Source organism: Solanum pennellii, chromosome 3 (assembly GCF_001406875.1).
Source record: "Solanum pennellii chromosome 3, SPENNV200".
Classification (NCBI taxonomy): Eukaryota; Viridiplantae; Streptophyta; class Magnoliopsida; order Solanales; family Solanaceae; genus Solanum; species Solanum pennellii.
Genome location: NC_028639.1, coordinates 73,520,038 through 73,538,964, shown reverse-complemented (window position 1 = coordinate 73,538,964; position 18,927 = coordinate 73,520,038). Strand labels below are relative to the sequence as shown.

The 18,927-nt window shown below is 28.8% G+C and overlaps 1 protein-coding gene and 1 pseudogene across 1 annotated transcript; both read right to left on the bottom strand.

The window, feature by feature from the left end:
* Positions 1 to 3,792: 3,792 nt before the first annotated feature.
* LOC107012578 lies at positions 3,793 to 6,249 on the bottom strand (annotated as a pseudogene).
* Positions 6,250 to 10,615: 4,366 nt separating this feature from the next.
* On the bottom strand, positions 10,616 to 14,198 carry LOC107015096 (protein NRT1/ PTR FAMILY 1.2-like). Its single transcript, XM_015215269.1, has 3 exons — positions 13,917 to 14,198; positions 13,618 to 13,835; positions 10,616 to 12,205 (listed from the first exon to the last, which is right to left on the bottom strand). Exons 1-3 carry the CDS (start codon positions 14,059 to 14,061, stop codon positions 10,721 to 10,723), a joined length of 1,848 nt encoding a protein of 615 aa, XP_015070755.1. The 5' UTR covers positions 14,062 to 14,198; the 3' UTR covers positions 10,616 to 10,720.
* Positions 14,199 to 18,927: the final 4,729 nt, after the last annotated feature.

Below are 18,927 nucleotides of genomic sequence, written 5' to 3'. Positions count from 1 at the left end.
AGAGACATATACAATGACAAATATTGAATCCATACTTGCACGAATTCATTGTATCTAGTCCATGTATAAAAGAAAAGAAAGGATGTGAGGTTTTCGACAAAGTTATTTATAATTTTCCTTTTGGCTTTTTCTAAATTGTCAATTTGATTGATAGCCTTGAAAATGGTTTGCAATTCAACTTACATAAATTTGAATACATAATTATTGATACATGATGTACCAGTATGCTTTACTTATTGAGGGGGAAAAGCTGAAAAATCAATAGATTAACTTATATTCATTGATGGTGGACAAAAATAATAGCATCATCAGCTTATTTTTAAAAATATTTATTTTTTGTAATTTAATTATTATATTTTCATATTTAGAGATTAATTATTCTTTTAGCTTCTTTTTTTTCTTTTTTTTTTCAAAAATGCTTTATAAATTTAAAATTATTTTGAAACAATGTTCAAATATTTTAATACTATTGACTTTGAGTATTACTTAAATAAATTGGAATACATATGAAAGTATATGGATCAAAGTTTATTTTCAATTAATTTTTGTATTGTCGATAGAATGAACTAAGAGGAGAAATGTTGAAGCAATGGAAGCATCTATCCAAAAACTTTTTCATATTAGAAAGAAAACTTAATAAGTTATAAATAATTTTTTTTATGAAATCAATTAGTCTAGATTTTAAAAAGAAAAAAAAAGTAAAAAGTTACCATCGATATTTGTCTCAAATTGCTTCAATGGTGTTGATGGGGAATGAGGTAAAAATAATGAGGCAAAAAATCTTCTTATTTTTGGCAATAAAAAAGAATCCTAAACAAACTCATATAATTAATTTAGAGTTCAAGTTATCATATAATACTTTTTTTATTATTATTTAAATATTAATAATAAGTAATACATTTTAAAAAATAAATTTTTCTAAAAATAAATTGATGGTGTAATTCTTTTTGTCCACTGTCGGTGGATATAAGTTAATCTCAAAAATCAAATTAAGATCTCAAAGTATTCATGTAATGCATAATTAAGGGGAAAAAATGAAAATCAAATTAAGATCACATAAATATTACCCTATTCCATTTCAAATTATTGTCAAGAATTCAATTATATAGTGTAACAAATCAAATAATTCTAAAATTAAATTTCTTCTTCTTGTTCACGTTTTCTCTGTATTATAAAAAAAATTATAATTTTCTTGGAGAAGAATATATAATTGAGTAACCATAAAAAATACTAACTCATAATAGATAACAAAAAAAATCTTTTAAAGAAATTAACTTTTTTCTTACTCTGTGCCATCCCCTACTCAATACCCCAACTTCACCCCCACGCCCCGTATTTCAGAGGGATAACTACATAGGGTGTTCAATTGGACACTCTTTGTCGAAAAAATTATATTGTATATATAAATAAAATATTATATAAAATGGTTAAATAACATATTTTGGACACCCTTAATATAACAAAGTGTTGTAGCCTAGTTGTTTTAGATACTTTGAAAGAGTCAAACTTTTATGAGTTTGTGTGTTCAAATCTCGCTAACAACAACTTTAAGCCTTTTTTTTCTTCAAAATTTTTCATGTATATTACGTCTTTTTTCAAAAACTTTCATGTATATTACGTAGTTAAATTTTTAAAATTCCTAGGGCACCTATCATCTTTTTCCTCTGTTTTTCAATTTTTTTCATGTATTTTAACGTACTTTTCTTGTATATTACGTAGTTTAATTTTTAAAATTTCTAGTTTAATTTTTTTCATATATATTACATATTTTTTTTAAAAAATTCTTGTATATTATGTAGTTAAATTTTTAAAATTTCTAGGACGCCTTTCATCTTTTTCCTTTTATTTTTTTCAAAAAAATTGTGTATATTACGTAATTTAATTTTAAAATTTTTTAGTGCACTCATTCAGCCAAAAAAAAAAAGTATTCATATATAATTTCTAAACACTCTTTGTGAAATTTCTGGTTACGCCACTCTCCTCTCTCGCCCCATCTCTCGCTCGCTTCCTCTCACTTTTATACAAACACAAGTTTATGAAATTTGTTTTCATTTGTATAAATCAAGAAAAATTGTATATATACATATATTTTTGTTCCCCACTCTTTCCCCTCTCAGATCTCGCTCTCCACTCTCTTATAGCATACAAATATGAATTTTATGTTTGCTATTTGTGAAAGTTGCCCTATAATATACTCCATCTGTTTCAAAAAGAATATCCCAATTTCCTTTTTAGTTTGTTTCAAAAAAGAATCACCTTTTTTTTATGCAGCACTTTTAACTTTTTTGCTATGGATGCAGTATAATACCAAGTAAAGAAGCTCTCCAACACTGAGTGCTTGTTGGGATTATTATCTCCCTTGTTTAACTGGTTAGCACCAAATGCTTAAGAAGACGATCTTATACCTCCAGCACCAATCGACATGAGCAGAAATGAGAAAACCAAGAGCATGTATTTTGATGTCGTCGTAGATTTACAAGCCTGTCCTGATTGGCTTTCGGAATCATTGCTGTTAACCACAACACTAGTGTTCCCTGCAACAACAGGGAATTCAAGTGTTAAAATTAGGTAAGTTCCTCTGATCTTATGGCAATAGCCACATATACTGTATAGTTAACAGGACCAACTGAACCCATTTTTTGGGTGCACATTTGCAAAAAAATCAACACATCAGACAAACAGATAACTTTATCATTGCTCCAAGGTTTCCTTTACTAATTTAAAAAATGGTGGCTTAATTAGTTTTTATTTAGAAATCAATATTTGTAGCAGAAATTAGGATCTCAAACACGCTATTTGTTTTCATGTGGAGGCACAATAATATCCTGACGATCAATAAAGCAAATGTTGCTACACAGAAATAAAAGTCCTCCATGAAGCAAGTCAAAAGTGCGTCTAGTTGAGATAAATGACACACCATATTCAGGAAATGTGTGGTTTTTCTTTGAAAAATAATATAGCAACCACAATTTATGAAGATTGGAGACATCATCACAAGAAATTAAGTGATGTTTTAATCAGAGAAGTATAATACGCGTTGCACTCTTTTTCCCTTGACCGAGGTTTTTTCCACTGATTTTCCTGACAAGGTTTTTAATGAGGCAACAAATAATGCGTATCAAAAGATATGTATACTCTTTTTACTTCACTAGAATTTTTTTCCTACTGGTTTTTTCTAGTAAAGGTTTTAAGAAGGCACATTATCTATGGACATCCAAGGAGGAGTGTTATAAATACATTGAATTAAGTGGATTGTTCATTAAACTTATCATAAACTTATCATTATCATGGATATGTATTCCCAAGGTGATATGAACCTTTTTGAGATAGAAATGTATCTACTAATGTGACATTAAACATTGTGACCTTTTGGTTGATTTCTCTACCTATAAATAAATATATCATTCAGCATTGTAATATACACTTGAATAAGAAGAAAGTCTTCTCGTGCATCTACTTTTCTTATCTTTTTTCTTTATACTTATATTATTCTGTGCTTAGATTTTATAACATTATCATTATTATTATTACTATTGTTATTATTCTTATTGTTATTATTTTATTTTTTATTTATATTATTATTTTTATTATTAATATTAGTATTATTATTATTATTATTATTATTATTATTATTATAAAAAATTTGTGATGATAAAGAAATATTATTACTTATGGATGTAAAATATAAATTTATTTTATTTTATTTTATTTTTTTAAGTATAAAAACCTTAAATAAAAATTAATCAAACTTTTATTATATTAACAGTTTTAAGGGTATTTCAGATATTTTGATAAAAAAGAGTGTTTATCAGCACTTATTTGCCAAACACTTCAACAACTTTTTTTTCAACTGAAACACTTTTATTTTAACACATAACTAGTTATTTTAAAAATAAATTTCAGCACTTTCAAAAGTACTTTTTAGAAGTCGCTTTTTTTAAGTACTTTTTAGAAGTCGCTTTTTTTAAGCCCATCCAAACGGACTCTATGTATCAACAAGAGAAGTAGCCAACCAGAAATTCAAGTCAGGTGTAGGTTTTTTCTTCTGATGCAAATCACTCCTCATCGTCATAGTCATTCTCATCGTCGCTAGGTTCCATCATTCTCATAGTGATGTCAGCATCCACAGATGGTCCATATTGCCAGCAACAAGCCATAAAATAAATCAGATTGAAAGCTGTTAATAGAGCAAGAAGCCAGTAGTAATACTCATAGTGTCCCTTGTTGATATTACTTGAAACCCAACTTTCTTTTCCTTCTCCTTTGGTGTACTTATCCACAGCACTCAAAATCACACTTGCTAAAAGATATGCCACTGCCATTCCCAGTCCTAAAAGAGCTGATGCAATACTTGACATACTCCTTGGTAACTCCGAATAATAGAACTCTGTGGAGCCGATCGCACTGAATGCCTCTGCTATCCCGTTTAAACTGTTTGGTATAATGAGCCACAAGGATGACATCTCCACCAAACCCTGCGAGTTGTTCAACAGCCCTTGATTGATTGCTTTTATTCGTCGAACATGTTCGATAATACCAGAGACTACCACGGACATGCAAGAGGTAAATATGCCAATTCCCATTCTGACTATAGGTTTTAGACGAATTGGTCTTCCTTTGATCTTCGATGCCAATGGAAGCATCATTCGGTCATACAGAAAAACCCAAAGTGTTAAAGCAATCAACGAAAACATCCCAAATGATCCTGCTGGAATTTGGAATCCTTTAGTTAGATGTCTATCCATGGATTGAGCTTGTAATAAAGGGAATGAACTTTGGCTCATGTTTATTGATATAATGATCCCCGTTGACCACAATGGCAAGACTCTAATGAGGGCTTTTAGCTCCTCAACTTGCTCCACTGTGCAAAGGTTCCATTTATTGGCTGCAACTAACATCTTCAGGGCTTTTAATGATGCAAGCTTTGTTTAAGAATCTCAATTTCTCTGTAGGTCCAGAACCATTCTTGTGATGGTAATCAGAGTTATGAATGGGGTACTGGAGTTTCCTATTCTTGCAGGCAACGAAAATTACTTGTATAAAGCTGGCAAACACGTTTGAGCGAACCTTTGGCTTGATATAGAATGGAGAGGCAATGTAAAAGAATAGTGTGGATAAGAACATGAGGATGGCAGAAACTCCAAAACCTATTTTCCACCCGAGTCTGTCTTGCAGGTAAACGATGCCCGTAAGGGCAATCAGGACAGAAGCTATGGATAAAGTATAATACCAGGTAAAGAAGCTTTCTAACATCGTATACTTGTCGGGATTACTATCTCCCTTGTCTAACTGGTTAGCACCAAAAGGCTGAAGAAGACGATCTTATACCTCCAGCACCGATTGACATGAGCAGAAACGAGAAAATCAAAAGCATGTATTGTGATGTCGTTGTAGATTTACAAACCTGTCCTGATTGATTACAAGGTGGAGGCCTTGCTCTCGGAATCATTGCTGTTAACCACAACACTAGTGTTCCCTGCAACAACAGGGCATTCAAGTGTTAAAATTAGGTAATTAAGTTGGTGTTAAAGATCGTCCAGAAAATTCACATTAGAGGAGGGAGGAAGGCAAAACTAGTTAGTGCTTTGTGTAGTCTAGATTACTATCCATATCTATTTAGAAATGGTTGAATGATTTGATCTTCAAACATTTGCATTTTCTTTGTACTTACATGGCTCTTTGGTAAAACTATCTGTTACTACGATTAATTGATAAAATTCCAAAATTCATTTACTACGTTTCAGATAAAATGTGTAAGAACTAAGAACGAAAAGTTATATTACCATGAAACTGAAGATGGAACCAAGGCCAATAGTGAGGAACCGACCTAAATATGAATCAGCAACAACAGCTCCAACAATAGGCAAAAAATTGGTAGCAGCTGACCAGAAAAATAGAAGATTTTGAGTTGAAGTAATGTCCATCCTGTATTCTCTCATCAGATAAAATGTCATATTGGGTAAAAGCCCATAGCTCGCCACATTCTCCAGTGCCTCATTTGCTGTAACAATTCAAAAATAAAACAAAACTTAATTACAAAACAAAGCAAAAAATAATTGAAATAGTTCAGTATATACCTATAATAAAAGGCATGGTAATTAATCCACCCTTTTTTCTACTTTTAACTGAAATCGGAGAAGAATTTTGCTTCTCTGAATCCTCCATTTGAGATAAAGGAACATACTCTGCCATCTCTTCCTTCATCTTCTCACTTACTGGAGATTAGTAATCAAGAGGAATTGAGAAATAAAATGATGAAAAAAATTAATCTGTTGATTCTACAGACACAGAATTTATAATAATAATGGGGAAGTGGATGCGCCTGCCTTTTTTTTTTTGAAGTGCAAGAAAAAAAGGCACGTGTCAGTATATATTACTTCCTCCCTTTAAAAAAAATTAGTTATTTCTATTTTATTCTGTTTCAAAAAATGAATGACTTTTTTTTTTATAATATTTTAATTTTAATTTTTCATATTAAATATTTAAGATCATAAAATTAAAAGATATTTTTATATATTTGACATAACTTTAATTTAAAAACACATTATTAAAAAGTTTTTTTTTTTTTTATATTCCGTTTTTAGTTAAACTAGACCATCTTCTTGAAACGGAGGGAGATTCCAATACTCCTCTTAGGGTCGCTTGCCGTTAAAGTTTAAATAATAATGTCAGTCAATTTATTAGAGTATTTTGTTGATAAGTAAGTTGAAATTAATAATTAGTATTGAGATAAATTATTACTTTGTTGATTTGGCTGATATAGTTATCTTAGAAATATAATAAGTAAATGCTAAAAATAACTTTTTAAACCTTGTTTATAATTATTATTTTCACATTCATGATGAGCATTTTTATAAACAAATAAATTATTTTTAAAATTTATGCAAGGCTTATTATTTTAAATATAACAAATAAAATATATAATTAAAATAAATTTTAATATAACTTATTCCATAATAATTTATCTCATCATAATTATCTCATCTTTATATTTTCCATTTAGTATTATATATATTTGATTAGATACATTGGTATGATTTTGAAATTTTTAAGTGATCAAGTATTGTAATTTATCGTACCTTCAAATAATGTATATTACTGTCACAACTTATGTAACATGTGAAAATTTGAGTTAATCAAAGATTTAATGTATTTTAAGAATATTTTTAAATTACTAATTATTAATTATTACAATTTATAATGCAGTTTTATATAACTTCAAATAATTAATGTTATCCATCTCTCCTTATTTAAATGACATACGAAATAATTCTAAAGTTTTAACAAAATTTTCAGTCAATATTTAGTCATTAATAATGTATTGTACTAATTTAGTGTATAATTGAAATTTAATTAGTTAGGACTTTTTCATAAGCACACATGGCCACTAATAAAATGAAATATGGAAATAAAATTCCTGTTATATAGAAGCACACAAAATTATTTAGGACCTTTACTCAACCCACGTGGCCATTAATAAAAAGTAATAAATAGTTGTCTAAACAGTTGACCTAAATTTAATTAATTCCTCAAATAGCTCCTTAACTTGAAGCTCCGATCATTTCCTATTACTCCACAAATTTAATTTTATTACATCGCCTTTAAATATAATAAATTTAAGAAAAAATTATATAATAGCAAATTATTACGTTTTTCATCTGAAATTATTTGTCATGGTTTCTATTTTTAGAGTCAAACTATAAAAACTTTGACTAACATTTTAAGATGTATTTTTTCATCATATTAATATGCAAAAAATTGTAATTTATAATAATTTTCATATAGTTTTAGAATATCTAATTTTTTTGTTTAAAATATCAAATTAATGTGATCTAATTTACCTTTAAAAATTAATCAAATTGACTTTCGATAAGTGCAACATGACAAACAATTCCGGATGGAGGGAGTAATTCAAATTCAATGCTATAAATATAGTGTGATTTTAGTTGTACCCCATATCAAATTGTTTTTGTTTCGCCTCTCTCCTGGTGAATTTCGCTCGCCATTCTTGTTCTCTCTCGTCTCTCCCGCTTTTATACAAACACAAATGTATTTTGTTCGTCTCTGTCCCCATTTTGACTTGGATTGTAATAGTTGGGCTGAAATTTTTAGTGGTGGGCTTAGAAAATGTAAAGTTAAATACTTACGGATAAATTTTAGGAATTACATAATTTTAATATGAAATGCAATTACTCTTTTTTAGTTTGTAATTACATTATCCCTTAAAAAGTAACACAAATCAGATACATTAATATATAGCTCGGATACATTATAACATAAACTGACTACATAATATGTAGTTCGGATACATTAAAAACTAGCCCAAATACCTAATATGTAGCTTAGATACATTAAAAACAAGCCCGGATACATTATAGAATAAACTAGATGCATGATATGTAGCTCGGATACATTAAATATTGTCTTGAATATATTAATATGTAGCTCATATACATTAAAAAAATTAAGGGATTTTAAAGGTTTTTAGAAATAGAAGAAGATAATGGAAATAATGGAAACATAAGATGTGTACTTTAGGAATCACGTAGTTTTAATATTAAATCACAATCTATCCCTCTTTAGTTTGCAATTACATTATCAAGTAGCCCAAATCGAATATATTAATATGTAGCTCGGATACAGTAAAGAGTATCTCGGATACATTATATATAACATAAATCGAATACATAATATGTAGCATGGATACATTAAAAACTAGCTCGAATACATTATATAATAAATCGAAAACATAATATGAAGCTCGAATACATTGAATACCGACTTAAAACACATTAATATGTTACTCGGATGCATTAAAGAAATAAGAAATTTTAGAGGTTATAGAAAATGAAAGGGATATTGAAAACAAGAAAAACATAAGATGTATATTTCAGTAATTTTTTCAATACTTGATTTGATTAAAATTTAACCAAAAATTTATCTTTTATTATGAATAATATATAAATAATATAAATTTTATATATCTAATTTATCGGTTTGGGATTGATTGTTTTTGCAACTGCTTTTAATAAAATCAAAAACAAATTAAATATTAATTTTTTTAATCGATTTGATTCAGATTACAATTCGATTTGATTTGTTGGGTTTAGCAAATGTGAATGGGAAAAGAGAAGAAAAAAAATGAAAAAGTGAGGGAACCAATTTTGGAGAGAAAATGAAAAGTAATTTGCAAAGTGCGAATATAAAGTCATTTCTCCCATATTAGTAGAAGAAAGAAAATTGTTGTCCTCATATTAGAAAACACTTCATTTACTTCTTAAAGGGTTAAGAAAAAAGGTGCCCCTCCGTTGTCGTCGCTCGAATTTGGCATTGAAAATTTTTTGGTCAAAAATTATTCCATCAATTCTGTTAATCTAATAAACCTTGTTAAGATCAATTTTTTTTCTCTTATAAATTAATCCAGAAAGTTAGTTAAATAACAGAATTAATTTTGACGCAACAAAATTTAGTTGAAATTCGCATGCAACAGTATTAACGATCTGATTTTCGAAAAATATTTATTTCTTCCCAAAAGACACATTTTTCCGAAAAGTCTTTATTTTTTTCAAAAGACACAACTTTCTGGAAAAAATGGGTCTAAACAGATTTGTCTAAACAAACACGTTTCTTGCTGAAAATGGCTATAAAAAGAAAGTCTTTTTCGTTTTTCAAACACTGAAAATTTTTCCTCTCTGCATACATTTACTCTCATAAACAAATTGTCAATCAATTGAGTCTGTATGTGCGTGTTATTGTTTTTACGTTCACTGAAGTTATTAAAGTTTAAGGTACCGCTACGTCTCTAACAGGTTCATTCGTTTTATCTTTGGAGAAATTAATCTGCAACCTCAGATATAGTAAGAAAATTAAATTTCTTAAGAAAACACGATAATCTTTGTGAGCTCGAATTAGAAGTTTTCTTTCTATTTCATTTTATTTCTGATTCTGTGTTTTTAATTAACCTTAATACAAGAGATAATAGAATTTAAATCATAACCATGAACCATCCTAATTGGAACAAATTGAAAAGGCAATAAAAACAAAAACTAATGGGTTTAGCGTGTCATCCACTCACGAGTTAGTGTATATTGGAATTTTCTGCGTAACGAGTATAAATATTTTTAAAAATTACATAAGTAAATGTTAAAATTTAACAATTAAAGATTTTAAAAATTAATTTTTTAAGAAATTATTCCCCATCCACTACCCAATAACCCAACTCCACCGCCCACCCAGCCCTGCAGTACTTCCAATGATCTGTTTTCTTAACCTCTATTCTGAAATCAAAAGATAATGACAAGTATATTAAAACTTAATAAAAACTTATTTCGTACTATTTGGTAGTGTGACAAAATAAAGAATAAAACTTTTGCCTGCAGGCTGCAAGTGCATCTCTACAGAATTGAGGAAAATAACAAAATGTCTATTGGAGATTCATCTCTTCACGAATAATGAGATAATTTGGTTCAATTTGCGATTTATGGTTTATATTATTTTTATAATAAATCAGTTTTAATTAGTTTTTGTTTTTTATATTTTGATTTTTTAGTTAAATAAATTAAATAAGCATACTGAGCAAATCATGCTGCATATTTTGGGGGCTGAAAAGAAGGAATTAGGGAAAGTGGAGTATATAATATACTATACTATTAGTAGCTAAAAATGCAATAGCAATTCCGTATAAGTACTAGTACGACTATGTATCAACAAGAGAAGTAGCCTAGCAGGAATTCAAGTCAGGTGTAGATTTTTTCTTCTGAGGCAAATCATCTTCGTCGTCATCGTCATTCTCATCGTCGCTAGGTTCCATCATTCTCATAGTGATGTCAACATCAACAGAAGGTCCATAATGCCAGCAACAAGCCATAAAATAAAGCAGATTAAAACCCGTTAATAGAGCAAGAAGCCAGTAGTAATACTCATAGTGTCCCTTGTTGATATTGCTTGAAATCCAACTTTCTTTTCCTTCTCCTTTGGTGTACTTATCCACAGCACTCAAAATCACACTTGCTAAAAGATTTGCAACTGCCATTCCCAGTCCTAAAAGAGCTGATGCAATACTTGACATACTCTTTGGCAGCTCTGAATAATAGAACTCTGTGGCGCCAATCGCGTTTAATGCCTCCGCTATACCATTTAAACTGTTTGGTATAATGAGCCACAATGCTGACATCTCCACCAACCCCTGCGAGTTGTTCAACAGCCCTTGATTGATTGCTCTTCTTCGTCGAATATGTTCGATAATACCAGATACTAACATGGACATGCAAGAGACGAATATGCCAAGTCCCATTCTGACTATAGGTTTTAGACGAACTGGTCTTCCTCTGATCTTCGATGCCAATGGAAGCATCAGGCGGTCATATAGAAATACCCAAATTGTTAATGCAATCATCAAAAACATCCCGAATGACCCTGCTGGAATTTGGAATCCTTTTGTTAGATGTCTATTCATGGATTGAGCTTGTAGTAGAGGGAACGAACTTTGGCTCAAGTTTATTGATATCATGATCCCTGTTGACCACAATGGCACTACTCTAATGAGGGATTTTAGCTCCTCAACTTGCTCCACTGTGCAAAGGTTCCACGGATTGGCTGCAACTCCATTTGGCTTAACATCTTCAGGACTTCTAATGATGCAAGCTTTGTTTAAGAATCTCAATTTGTCCGTTGGAACTTGAGGTCCTGAACCATTCTTGTGATGATAATCAGAGTTCTGATTGGGGTAATGTAGTTTCCTATTCTTGAAGGCAACCACAATTACTCGTATAAAGCTGGCAAACACGTTTGAGCGAACCTTTTGCTTGATATAAAACGGAGAAGCAAGGAAGAAAAACAACGCAGATAAGAACATTAGCATTGCAGGAACTCCAAAACCTATTTTCCACCCCAGTCTGTCTTGAAGGTAAACGATACCAGTCAGGGCAATCAGAACAGAGACGACGGATGAAGTATAATACCAGGCAAAGAAGCTCTCCAACACTGTCTGTTTGTTGGGATTGCTACCTCCCTTGTCAAACTGGTTAGCACCAAATGCTAGAGAACATGGTCTTATACCTCCAGCACCAACCGACATGAGCAGAAACGCAAAAACCAAGAGCATGTATTGTGGTCCCGTTGTAGATTTACAAGCCTGTCCTGCTTGATTGCAAGCCGGAGGCCTGGCTTTCGGAATCATTGCTGTTAACCACAACACTGCTGATCCCTGCAACAAGAGGGCATTCAAGTGTTAAAAGTTAGCAAGTCTAGTGCATCCCCATTTTCCAAAGTAGTGTAAATGTTAGCAATCTACCATCGTCCAAACATTAGTGGTTGATTCTACAGCGACCTATAAGTCTGAGACAACTTTACCGTTGACCCAAGCTTAACTTAACTAATTCAAAAATTGGTGGTTTAAATTAATTGTTATCTTAAAATTAAATATTTGAAGCAGCGAATATGATACTAAGGACAGTAATTTTCAAAACTTTATACTGCATTGGATCCTCCGACTGTAATAACCGAAGCTGAAAATTATAATATTTGTCAGGATTAGGAAGTTCTAAAGTAGTAGCAAGGATTAGCACTTTCTTCGGAAAAATATTTTATTCAATTCACAAAACTGGAAAAGGAAAAAATAAAAATTGTCAGTGTAACGGACAAAACTTACACATCTTTTATTTATTTTTATTTATATATTAAAATAGATAAGCGGTGATTCGATTAACGAGTGAAGTATAAGGTATAATATAATCTCAAAATAAAGTGTGTGCTTATTTTACCAAATGTTTGATTGAAGGTATTAAGTAATCTTTGGATTATTTATCTCGTAGATAAGTGTTAGTGATAGATAAATTATCTCATATACATAATGAATGATTTACTAGAAATAACTTGTTTCTAATCAAATGACTGTTAAGGTAAAAGTGTTGACCCCAACAAGAAAGTCTGTATAAAACCCATTAATTATTAGGCCGACATAAAAGTTAAAACTTAAATTTAGTGGTAATAATTACAATAAATCTCAAACTAAACACAAAATTAGTTGAGTAAAGAAATAGTGGATCGCCATAGAGACTGAGGCAGAAGCTCAATTATGGGTTGGGTTTGCGCACATAGCTTTTACTTTGAAAAGCTAACTGACTACATTAATTAAAGTATAAAAATTATCTCAAATTCTCTTTAAATAAATGGTATTAAAGTGTAGTTAGTCAAATTCTTCTTAAAACTAGATAATTGAAAAACACATAAAGATATTTTGGGGGGAAAAACAGTCAATACATATTTGAGTTTTTATTTATTTTGAACACTAAAATAATGTGTTATAAATTTTGGATCGGCGAAAGTGTGTAACTATACTGAACTCAAAACCCAATTATTATTCTTACTACTTGATGCAGTAAAGATTCACTAAACTCATTAAACTGAAACATATAGTAAATTCAGAATTCAATTATTATTAATACTTAGAAGTCGTACTTTTTAGATTTCCTGGATCGTAAAATTAAAATTGTAGCTTTTACTCCAGATCGCTATCAGATCAAGCTGTCCGTGGACCCAAACAGTAAGATGAAGATAAAATCGAGAACTCATAAACTTTAATTAACAAAAAGATAAGTTCAAAGTTTAGTTAATTACCAGGAAACTGAAGATAGAACCAAGGCCAATAGTGAGGAATCGACCTAAATATGAATCAGCAACAACAGCTCCAACAATAGGCAAAAAATTAGTAGCAGCTGACCAGAAAAACAGAAGATTTTGAGTTGTAGTAAACCCCATCCTGTATTCTCCCATCAGATAATTTGTCATATTTGGTAAAAGCCCATAGCTCGCCACATTCTCCAGTGCTTCATTTGCTGTAACAATTCATATAAACTTAACTTAATTACAAAACAAAAAAGAAATCCCCAAAATATTTGAACTAGTTCAGTATATACCTATGATAAAAGGCATGGTAATTATTCCACCCTTTTTTCTACTTTTAATTGGAATCGGAGAAGAATGTGAAGAAGTTTGCTTCTCTGAATCCTCCATTTTAGATCCTCGATCTAAAGGAAGATACTCCGCCATCTCTTGCTCCATCGCTTCACTTATCTGAGTATTTTAACCAGATAAAAAGTGGATCAAAAAGATGAAAAAAAAAAATTGAAAAGTGGATCTAGTGACGATACAAGTATAATATAACTGCTTTTTAGCAAGTGCAAGAAAAAGGCATGACTAATTTATCACATATTTCTGCATCACTCTCCATTTATATATAAAGAAAAATAGAAAGAGTTTCTTATTTGTAAAATGGATTCCGTGTGAAGTGTTGTATTTTTTTTTTTCTAGCAGACTGTTACTGCTGGTCCCATTCTCTATCTTCCAACACGTTTTCACTCTTGTTTTTATTATTATTTTTAAAAAAGGAAAATAAAAGGAAAAAATTATTATTCTTTTTTTGGAAATAATAAAAATGAATTGATTTCAAGTGTTACATATATTGTTGAAATACGTGTTTAATTAATGAAACATAGTAAGAAAGATTATTATTTTTCTATGAATACTTATATAGAAAAATATGCATAGGTGAAAACACTTTCATTTTGTTTTGATTTTCCTCTTTGGTGAATTTCAGGTCAATAAGCAATTACAAGTAGAGTCACCATGAAAGTTACGCTTACCTGTTTTGAGAAAAGAAAAACAGAAATGGAGTTTTTTTTTTATGGTTACTGTACGTAATTAGTTTATTACGAAGTATTTAAAAGGCACTTAAAAGATCATTATGTTCCAAAAAGGATCTTACAATAATTCATCACTACTACTATTTTGACCGGCTGAGTTGAACACGTGATTAGTAAAATGATTACTCCATACATTAAAATTATTTAGAAAGTTCATGTTTTTTAAAAAGATAAATACCTTTATGATTTTTTAAATTAAAGTTAATTTATAAGAATTTTGATTAAAATTTTATAATATATCTTTTTATTTTATTGCTATGTAAAAAATTATAATTATAGTACTTTTTATATAATTATTTAATATTAAAACTTTTTATTTAAAATATTAAATTACTGTAATCCAATTTAACTTTAAAAAGTAGTCAAATTAACTTTTAAAAATATAACAGATAATTAAAAGTTGGCAGAGAAATTAATAAAGATAAAATTGTAAACTTATTATATCAAATTTTTTTTTCTTTCCCATTGAGCAAAAATTTATGTGTTTCAAATATTTAAAAATAATGTAAAAACACTATAGATTATAATTATTTTTCATATTAATATAATTTAAAAAATATTTTAAATATTAATCAAAATTTATATTCTCTCCCATTGAACAAAAGAGAGGAGTATAATTTAATTCAGTCAAGTTACCTTTTCTAATTTAGGTTTTAATTAAACTTTTAATATGTCTATATGAGATTAGTCTCTTCACGAATAATGAGGTATTTTCTTGGTTATATAAACCAGAACCTTCCTTCTAAAAACAGAATGTTGAGATTTATCCATAAAGAGAATAATTCCTCCCAATAACCTTAGCTAATAGGACGTGTTTGATCGATTTGATTTGATTTGAATTTTATTGATAATTTATTAATTAATTTATAAATATATTAAATTATTATAAAATTATTGAGATGATTAATTATTTATTGATTATAATCAATTTGATTGTTGATTATGTGCTAATATTTTATATATTATTTTTAAGTTGTAAATTACTTAAAATAAGTGACAAGCTAAATTACTATACATATAAATTGATAGATTGTATCCTACTCAAAATCAAATAACGATACTTTGGAAAATAGCCAAAAATTTGAGACAATCACAAAGAAAAGTGACTTTACATATCAAAACACAAATTTGTAAACAAATGTAAATATTATCATATATAAGACATTGTATTGAGTAGACTTTCTAAATCGATTGCTGCCACACCATTTTTTTTTTCATTTCTTAGAAAATATAAATATAATTTCTATTGATTTTTATATATATGTATACAAACTATTATCAAAACTTCTAAATGTATAACTAATTATCGATTAATAAAAATCAAATAATTAATTTCAGTTCGATTTATACGACTCTACATTATGCTAATATTATAAGTTAAGAATCATAGTTTCCCATAATTAGAAATAATCAATTTTAAAATTTTTCTTTTACTTTTAATGAAACTTCGCCGTAAAAAAAGTTACTTTTTTCATTAACTTTTATCTGTCACTTACTCACTTATTACTAGAGCCGTCAATATGGGCTAGGTCTGTTGGGCCGGCCTGGCCTAACCCAGAATTTAATAGGGCTGGGCTAAGATTTTTGGAGCCCATTTAAGAAAAGGGCTTTTTAGCCCGGCCTGAATAAGCCTGCTCATTTTGGGGGCTTGAGAAATATCGGTAGGGCCGGCCCATGGGCCAATAAAAATTAATTAAAAAATATAATATAATATTAAAATTTAAAAATAAAGAGAGTCCAAAATTAAAACAATTAGTTTAATATTTCTATTTAGATATTTATACTTTTAGTTGAAAAAAAATTANATTTCGGTCATAGTCTTGGAGGTACTTGTGCATTTTCCCTAAATATTATAAAGATAATTTTTTTGTGAATTTGATTAACAAGTAGTGACATTAAGGTCTCATTTGTTTCCATTAAGATTAAGACGTCTGAATTTGAATACGCATTTAAATATTAAGATGTGCATTAAGATCTAGATGTGTAAATCTAAATAAACATCTGAATATTAAAATATTGTCTCTGAATCTAAACACTAAATTACTGGGACAGTTTGTTTTCAATATATGAATGCACATATGAAATTAAACGTTATATCAATAAAATATTATCAAAACCTTGTTAGTAAAATAGTATTTTTCATATAAAATAATATTGAACATTTTTTACCGTAACAAGGTAATATGATTTATCTTTTAAGAACTCAACATCAAGTTACATCATTAATATGACTATTTTTTGCACTCAAAATACTTTGAGAATCTAATATAATGCAATCTAAAATAGTTTATATAGAGTAGTAAATATATAGTTTAGAAAAATATTTTATTATAGAAATTTATTATTGTTATAATCAAATAACTAATACTTTCTTATTTTTTGAAATCGTGCTAAATATTATATCATGGGAATGCTTATCAATTCAAATATATTGATTAATTTATGAAAGTAAAAGATGTATATTAAGTTAATATGAATGAAGGAAATTATAATGGCAAGCATGTAATTAAATAAGAAAACAACTTTTATGAGTTGTTGTGATTTAGTTGAATTAAGATAGGAGTCTTATTTTTTAGTTTGAATAGTGTTAAGGGTGTGTTACAGATCTGATTCATTCAGATATATCCAGACCCATTAAGAGGCTTATAATTAAAAAAAACAAACGAACTTAATGAACTGAATCTGAATAATTAAGATTCAGTTCTTAAAAACAAATACATGAGACAAATCTGAATGATTAAGATTCAAACCCCATTAAGTGCAAACAAATGAGGCCTAACATAATGTAATATTGTTTTGTCGATATTTATGATAATATTTTTAAATTATAATTTATAATTTATTTTAATAATTATAAAAAAATAATTTTTTTTAAAAAGTGGGCTGGCCCGGCAAGCCTGTAGCCCACGTACTTGTGGGCTGGGCCTATCATTTTCTGGCCCACACTAAAATGGGCTAGCCCGGCCTGACCCGTAAAATGTCAAAGCCTGTATGGGTTAGCCCGGATGGGGTGGGCTAGCCCATATTGACAGCTCTACTTATTACGAAAATAAATTTTTATTTTTATTTATTATTTTTAACATATAAAAAAAGTTACTATTTTTCTATCTTTTATCCTTCACAAATAATATTTATCTTCAAAATTAGTATTAAAGATCATTTAATAAAATATTATATTAATAAAAAAAAATTTAATAAATATATCAAATCAAATCGTAACGAGTAAAAATGTAGCATTATGAAGTTGAGGTGGAGAGGAGATATGGAAGAAGCGTGACACAATGATAATATATATGTTTAGGATTATTCAGAGATGACATTTGACTTGACAACTGTTCAATAGTGATGTGTCTGTTCATCCATTCTTCTTTGGAACTTGAGATTTCAAATTATTTTATTTATGTTCAATTAGTATTATAATAAAATATTAATTTGACACACTAATTAAAGATTAATATATAAATAGACGGAGAAAGTATTTTTCTTTCCCTTATGTGTTTTTTAAATTCGACAATGCATGAATCTAATGGGAACTCTTTGACTGTTATGTTTTTTATAAGTGAAATAAGGTAACGTGAGAGACTTTTCTTTTCTTTTATTGTCTAAGGGATTTATTTTTAATTTCAAGTTTTTTCTACTAATTTAAATTTCACAATAATGTATAAATTTGTAAAATTCTGCAAATACCAATTTAACAAACAATATTTCGATCATTTATAAAAAACTTTTGTTTTAATTATTTGACGCTTATCTCTTGTGAGTTTCTTTTTATTTGTTGTAGAGTTCTTTTTTTAGAGTCAAACAATATAATATTTTATAAGATTTTAAAATATATTTAATTATTATATTAATTAGAAAAAAATACTATAACTAATAATATTTATAGTATAATTTTTGAATATTAACTAATGTAATTAGCTTCAAAAGCTTAAAAATTTAATCAAATTAAATTTTGAAAAATCGCGCCATATCAACTAAAAAGAACTAGAGGGAGAATGAACTTTGACAAAATTTTAAAATAGGCATAATACGTATACTAGATCCTAAACTTGTCTTTAAATTTTAGCTTTGACCTCAAACTTTCATAGTGCACAAATAAGCACTTTAACTATCCTATCTTTCAATAAATAAACACGCGATTCCTACCCGGCAAAATGCGTGAAATGCACGTATTCTGCGCGAGTGAGGCGTAATTTTCGAGACCCACAATGGTAAAAAAATGTTG